Source organism: Enhydra lutris, unplaced genomic scaffold, assembly GCF_002288905.1.
Source record: "Enhydra lutris kenyoni isolate GAN:26980312 unplaced genomic scaffold, ASM228890v2 scaffoldscaffold2, whole genome shotgun sequence".
NCBI lineage: Eukaryota > Metazoa > Chordata > Mammalia > Carnivora > Mustelidae > Enhydra > Enhydra lutris.
Window position 1 is genome coordinate 9,826,277 of NW_019154086.1, and position 7,610 is coordinate 9,833,886.

The window sequence follows — 7,610 nt, forward strand, 5'->3', positions numbered from 1 at the left end:
AAGCATAATCATCTCCAAATGTGATTAGACCGGACAAAGTAAAATATCTACCTCAGAGTTGATTGTTTTCTTCTTTAATATGGCTGTTGCCTGGCTTCTCTTTTGCTTGTTATCAGCTGCAGAGATATCCGATTTGGGACTACAGGCTTGGACCCGCGCTGCCAATTTAAGAAATGGAATTCGTGGAGGGAGAGAGAGGAAAAAAGAAAATAAATAATAATAATAAAAAAATAACCATAACTCTGGGGATTTTTTAAGATGCTTTTTGCTTTCCCTTGCCCGTAAACAGGAAAATGTAGAGGAGAAAGTTTATGAAGTCAAGGAACAAAGAAAAGCAAACCACTTGTTTCCTCTCAAACAATAGCAGGGCTGAAGTAACCCAAACACCCACCCAGCAGATGAGTACTTTGCAAGTCTAGTTTGCAATTATTCTGATACAAGCATCATTTTCCCCATAACCAGGTTTCCAAAGGGCCATTGTGCATTGAGGAAAACGAAAACAAAACCAGCCAACCTGGTTCTGATTTGGCTCAATACCCCATCTGCTGAGCTACATGAAAATTTTCAGAATTGACTCCTTCTTTCTGGCAACAAGTGGCATAAATCAGTTTTAAGTATAAGTCCCCATCAGGCTTATTCATGCTGCTTAGAGAAGGAGGGGGTGGATTTACAATATATGTCTCTAATTTCTATTTTAGAAATGACACAAGTATTTCAATTTTTTGAGAGTACTTATTCAATTAATCATTCAGACATTTATTTGTTGCAATTAACATTAACACACGATACTGGACTAGAATATCAAGGTTTTAGGTATCTTGCTTTCTTGGCTGAGCACAGTAAATATATACCCCGAGCAGTCATGTATAATCAGTGTTATCCAAATAAATGAAAGACTCAAGCATAATTTCAGTGTCCATATTTCAAAAATTTATTTATCTCAAACTGTGCATAATGGAGTAAAAACTTAAGTTGAAAATGTACCTGTTATAAGGATGGTATTAGTTCAAATATATACATGGATTCTCGGCAGACTGATTCAAATAATACAGAGCCGAATCTTTAAAATACAACTACGGAAAATAAAGGAGGGGGGGGAACCTTAAAATATCACAATAAATTTACAGAAATATTACAAACCATAAGAAAATATTTCAAACACAGTAATTTCATGTTTTTTTTTTTTATCTGAACAAAATGGAAAGTTGGGAAACAAAAGCTATTATAAATTACCAACGATGTCAACCTGTATGGCCATTTTTGCTTTTAACAGTAAGTTAAAAAAAAATTTAGTACAATCTAAAACTTTTTCCCCTTTAAAGAAGACCACGGAAATGGTTTGCCAGTACTTATTCTAATTTTTCCTTTTGTACAATTTTTAAACAATTAAAATGTCCAAATCTGAATATTTTTCTTCTTTCCATGTTTGCAACTGTCCTAAATTTCAGCTGCAGAATCAAAATTCAGCAAGAAGCCTCTCCTTGAAAAATATTGGCAAATTCTCAGCTTATAAACAATGGACATTTTGATTGCCATGTTTATCTCCATAAATACTGTACAAAAGTTGCTTGCAAATATTAAAACATTTTTTTCGTCGCTTGGAGACTAGCTCTAAATATTATTGGTAAAGACTTTTGCAAACTTTCTGCAAAGCTCCTACCGTATCACTAGAACTTTTAAAAAGTTTTGCGTAGTTTTCTTTCCTCCAGATCTATACAAGGTCCATTCCCTCGCCCGCCCCACCCCCCCTGGTTTTCTCTGTACAAAAATAGTCCCCCAAAAAGAAGTCCAGGATCTCTCATAAAAGTTTTCTCGTCGGCATTGCGGTTTTTGCGTGAGTGTGGATGGGATTGGTGTTCTCTTTTGCAGCTGTCATTTGCTGCGGGTGATGATTTTTTTTTTTTTTTTTTTAAGCGTACCGTGTTTTTCTCCATGCTGTTCCTTACTCTCCTCCCCATTTCTCTCGTTTTTCTTTGAAAATTTCTCCCCCCCCTCTAGTTCACTGTCCGGCCCTCACATGTGCGAGAGGGGCAGTGTGCCGTTAATGGCCGTGCCGGGCACCGGGCCGCTCTGGTAGTGCTGGGACATGTGAAGTCTGCTGGGGGCGGCGGGCTCCGGCACCTCGGCGCCGGGGAGGTACATGCTGATCATGTCCCGGAGGTCCCCGGCCTGGCAGGGCGCCCTGGAGTGGGAGGAAGAGGTAACCACAGGGGGGCTGGAGCTGGCCTCGGACTTGACCACCGAGCCCATGGAGCCAAGCGCCATGCCTGGGGTGCCCTGCTGCGAGTAGGACATGCTGTAGGTGGGTGAGCCGTTCATGTAGGTCTGCGAGCTGGTCATGGAGTTGTACTGCAGTGCGCTCACGTCGTAGCGGTGCATGGGCTGCATCTGCGCCGCGCCGTGTGCGTTGAGGCCCGGGTGCTGCGGGTAGCCCAGTTGGTCCTGCATCATGCTGTAGCTGCCGTTGCTCCAGCCGTTCATGTGCGCGTAGCTGTCCATGCGCTGGTTCACGCCCGCGCCGAGGCCGGCGCCCACCCCGACCCCGCTCGCCATGCTGTTGCCGCCCGGGGCCAGCAGCCCGCCGGGCAGCGTGTACTTATCCTTCTTCATGAGCGTCTTGGTTTTCCGCCGGGGCCGGTATTTATAATCCGGGTGCTCCTTCATGTGCAGCGCTCGCAGCCGCTTGGCCTCGTCGATGAACGGCCGCTTCTCCGTCTCCGACAAAAGTTTCCACTCGGCGCCCAGGCGCTTGCTGATCTCCGAGTTGTGCATCTTGGGGTTCTCCTGGGCCATCTTGCGCCGCTGCCCGCGGGACCACACCATGAAGGCGTTCATGGGCCGCTTGACGCGGTCCGGGCTGTTCTTCTGGTTGCCGCCCGCCGCCGCCGCGGTGGAGTTGCCGCCGCCGCCGCCGCCGCCGCCCCCCGAAGTTTGCTGCGGGCCCGGCGGCTTCAGCTCCGTCTCCATCATGTTGTACATGCGGGCGCTGTGCGCGGGCCCGGCCCGCCGGCGGCCGCCGACCCTCGGCCCGGCCGGGACTTTGGGGGGCCCGCGGGCGGGGGGAGAGGAGGAGGGGAGGCGGGCGGGGGTGTCGGGAGCGCAGGGCTCCACGAGAAAAATCAGGCGAAGAATAATTTGGGGGAAGAAAAGAGAGAGAGAAGCAAACTGGAATCAGGATCAAAAAAAGCGCTTCCCTCCTCTTCTGGCCGATCCTGCCGCCGCCGATGATTGTTATTATTATTTTTTGGAAAGGCTTAAGCCTGGGGCTCAAACTTCTCTCCCTTTCTTTCTCTCTCCTCTTCTTTCTCTCAGTCCTAGTCTTAAAGAGGCAGCAAACTACTTTCCCCCTTTTGCAAACACTCTCTTCTCTGCCTTGACAACTCCTGATACTTTTTTGAACAAGTTAATAGACAACCATCCATGTGATGGGGGCTGTCAGGGAATAAATGGGTTTCCAGCGACCAATCAGCGCGCGGCGGCTCCTCCACTCGAGCCCAGCCTCGCCGCCGGGTTTTGCATGAAAGGGGGCGGGGCCTGCCGCGCCGCAGGCCGCGCGGGGGAGGTAGGGGGAGGAGGGGGAAGGAGGGAGGGGGAGGCGGCTCCCACAGCCTGCCTGCCAGCCACTGAGAAACCTTTGTATCCCCTCTCGCAGCAACAGGTCACACCACACGCCTTTTCGAAGGAAGTGGGTAAACAGCACTAAGACTACGATTTTTTTCTTCTTGAAACTTAATATTGATTTACTTTTTGGTGCGGGCCGCTCCGTTGAGGAAGGGGCGCGAGAAGCCGCTAAGGTGGTGGGGTGGGGCAGGGCAGAGTGGGTGGTTTAGGGCGACTGTCCTGCTAGTATTTCAGGAAACAGGCGGCGCAGGAGTTGGTGTGTCATTGTTCTCCCGCTCCTCCTCACGCTGCTCCCCAACTCCAGCCTCTCCGGGGCTTCTCCCTAACCTCGCTCTTTCCCTCGCCCCTCTTCCTCCACAGGTGCCGGCACTGGCTCACCCCTTTCTCACACTGTCCCGACAAGAAGTTAGGAGACGGAAAGCTCTGTCCTCAACCCTCCCTGCTGCCACAGTTTGCTCTGTGTTAAGCATAAATCCTGCTTGGACTATGTGGCCGACTCCACACTTAAGGGGAGGCCGGGCCTGGGGAAGCTGCGGCAAGCAGGCACTTCCCTGCGCAGCTCGGCTCCAGCCGGGACACTCCAGCTTGTCCCCTTACCTCCAGCCACATCGCCCACCATCTTTCTCCATTCAGTCGATGGAGAGAGGAGGCCCCCATTCTCGTCCTGCCCCCCCATTCTCCCCCTGAGCCTCCCCCAAAGCAGGATTTCAGTTGGGCGGGTTTCAAGAGGAGGCTGGGGGAAGAAAGATCAACAGAAGGACGCTCAGAAGCTCAGGCTCTGGAGCAGCGTAACGACAACTTCCTGGCATCCCACGGCACAGTATGGAGGTGGCATTTGGGCCGCACTCACAAACTCCCTCCCACGCAGAGTTCCCAGGACTCGAGCAGAACCGGCCCTGCCATTCCCCTGTGACTTGTGCTGTGGTGGCCCGCGCCGCCGGGGTCTGGGGCAGCGCTCCGAGGGGGCGCCAGGCCTGGGAGGCGGGTGTGGTGCGCCCCAGGCACAGGTGCAGGCAGTGCAGGCTGGAAGAACACGGCCAAGACTGGTCATGGGGGGAGCCTAGCAAGGCCGAGGCTGGAGGAGGATGGAATGGAGGCGGGGGTAGGGGCTCAGGAATCCTGCCCGCCCAGGACCCAAGAGGGTAATTTTAGCCGCTCTCCCATTGTCCTGACGTAAAGATTTCAATAGGTAGGCGCTCAATGCGGAGAGCAATGGCAGCACGTCCCTTACAAATAGGTAGTTTTGTTTCTCTTGTTGTCGCTACACGGAGTCAAACAAAGCCCCGTCTAAGTTTCCTTCCACTCTCTTGTTGGGATCTTTGTGGCTAAAATGCACTTGACTACAAAGGGTGGGGGGTTGGGGGGGGGTAAAACCTGATGCCATTTCTTTTTTATAAAGGGCTTAAACCATCAGGGTTACTTATTTTCTTTCTTCTGTAACACTCTCTCCGCCCCCTCCTCCCCTGATCTATCTACCCTTACTCACCCTAAGAAAATGTACTGAATAGTATCTGTCGGCCACGTTCCATTTATTATCTTTACAGAACTTTACTTTTTTTGTTTCTTACTAACCATCTTCCTCCCATAACCATCACCACCCCCACTCCAACTTCTCCAGTCCTACCCTCCCAGGCTTTTCTGTTCCTGTCCAACTCAAAATAAGTATGCTCACTGGAAAACCAGGAAAGTTGAGAAAAAGAATCCTGCAGACTTTTCTTTATAAATTATTATTTCCAATCAGCAGCCCCTCCCCCATCAGTTTCTTCTTTTTCTCTAAGTTTTGGTTTGTTTTAGTTTTGGGGAACCCGGGGAGGGTGAGACTGGCCTTCTCGAAACGGATAAATACATGGCACTCTTCAAAACAAAATAACGTCTTCTGTTTATTCGAGGTGTAATAGTAAGCTAAACAGGGACACGGAGATTAGGAAAGAAAATGTTAGAGGCTCAGAAGACAACACCGCAGCCACAGGCTTTTCAGCGCGTCTGGTGTCAGGGATGTAGCTGGTGCGCCCCCTACTGGTGGATTCGCTTTTCCATAAAACAGTTTTGCTTTTACCTTTAAAAGAAGGTGTTTGGAAATAATTAAAGGGAAAAAAAATAAGGGGAATGGGAGGAAGATCCAACTAATTACGCGTAATCTAAACAAAAGAAAAGTTAACATATCATATAAGCTATGGAACCAAATCATAAGAATCAGATTTAATTTGCTTAACTTAGAAATGTACATATAACCTCCAGATAAGGAGGAGGTTAAACCATAGGGAAAAAATAGGTACAAATTATGAGATTCAACATATGAATGAATTATGATTGTCCAGATGCCACGAAGGGCAGACCAAGCATTCACTTCATGATTGTGTATGCGTTGGTCTGCTCTTAGTAGCATTATTCTGAAAACTTTAAAAAAGCTTATGGATAATTAAGTCTGAAGAAAAAAAAAACCCAAGGGGTTGATGTGGATAATGGTGGAGTACATGTATTAAAATAAATATTAATAACGAATGGTTACAGTAGCAAAATTTTTAATCTCCCTCTCTCTCAAGGGGTAGTAGGAAGAGGCACAAATTTTTCCTTGGGATAATATATAAAAGCTTTTATACATTCTCAGACGCCTGTGTTTGTGCCTGAACTCTATAATAATGCATTTAAGAGGTTAAAGGGGCTGGCTAGGTCTTTTGTTAATTGCTTTTATCATATAAATAAGCTATGGAAATACATTACAATTGTGTTATCATTGGTTGCATTTATTTACAGCTTTATTTTAATTAAGCCTGCTGTACTTATCAAGGCAATAAACTAACTGTGGCTGGCATTTATGCATAATAATGTGCTATGAAAATAAGATTAAAGAAGATGGCGATAGCAGAAACAATTTTCTCATTAGATTTTTTAGAACATATGCATTAAAAAAATCAGATCACCGGCCACTCTATTTCAATCCGGCACTATCACTGGCCCCTAAATATAATAATAACTATAATAATCACAATAGATGATAGAAGCAGCACTGTTTTAGGTTTATAACAGATGGCTACAGTACTAGTAACAATGCACCATTGACTACTAGGGAATCAAAATAAGACTTGGAAGAGGGTGCTTCATCCTTCAAGAATTTAAAAATGTTGCCATTGGCACAATGTATGAAAATTTAAAGTGCTTAATCTAAAAGAAGTATAGCATTTCCCTTTCATGGGCAGCAAAAAGCTGCATACTTTTAAAACAAGATTAGAAATTAGGAACAAAAATGCGTAACTCCTAGGATATTCTGACTTAATTTTGCTCTACTATATAGGCCCAAACCCCAAATCCTTACCTGATTAAGTGTAGCTCAGTTTTATCTTTTACACATTTCTCTCCTAAACTCCCCTCATCCCTCCCCAAGTATTATATCTGAAGCCAACTAACAATTTTGTGGAGCTAGGGGACTGTAGACTTATTTTTTCTTCTTAATGGCAAATAGAGGTTTAACTTGCAGTAATTAGGTGAGAACTAGCCAAGCATCTTACTATTATGATGCTTGTTAAAAAACGCTTCTTTTCTGCATCTGCATTTGAGTGTGTTCCCCTCCTCTCTTAATCTTCTTATGGAAATGAAGGCAAACGGCAGGGAACCTGCAGAGTCTTGGAGAATGTCCTTGTTAACTGGAATTTCTCAGCATTGCTAATTAGCAGAGTTTGACGACCACCAGTATTGGGGGGAGAGCTCTGTTTAACCACTCACAAACCATTCCGAGGAAGAGCAGACTAATTTTATTTTGTAATTAAAATCTGAAAAGGGCCCTATTTGACAGTTAGGGCTATGAGAGTTTTATCTCCCCGTGAAATAATTACTGCCTTGATAACTCAATTTTCTGAAAAATGTCAACTGTGGGCTCCAAAAGTTTTAATTTCATTACGTAAGGAAAAAAAGAGAAAAATAGAAGAAAATGTACAGAAAGGCTTTCTAATTCTGGAAGTGGTTAAATATATTAGGAGCCAGATTTGGCCAAA

At 46.3% G+C, this 7,610-nt stretch overlaps 1 protein-coding gene across 1 annotated transcript; it reads right to left on the reverse strand.

Annotated features, from left to right (window-relative positions):
- Positions 1-1,912: 1,912 nt before the first annotated feature.
- Positions 1,913-2,985, reverse strand: LOC111151025 (SRY-box 2). Its single transcript, XM_022508736.1, has one exon. The coding sequence runs from the start codon at positions 2,977-2,979 to the stop codon at positions 2,014-2,016; it is 966 nt and encodes a 321-aa protein (XP_022364444.1). The 5' UTR covers positions 2,980-2,985; the 3' UTR covers positions 1,913-2,013.
- Positions 2,986-7,610: the final 4,625 nt, after the last annotated feature.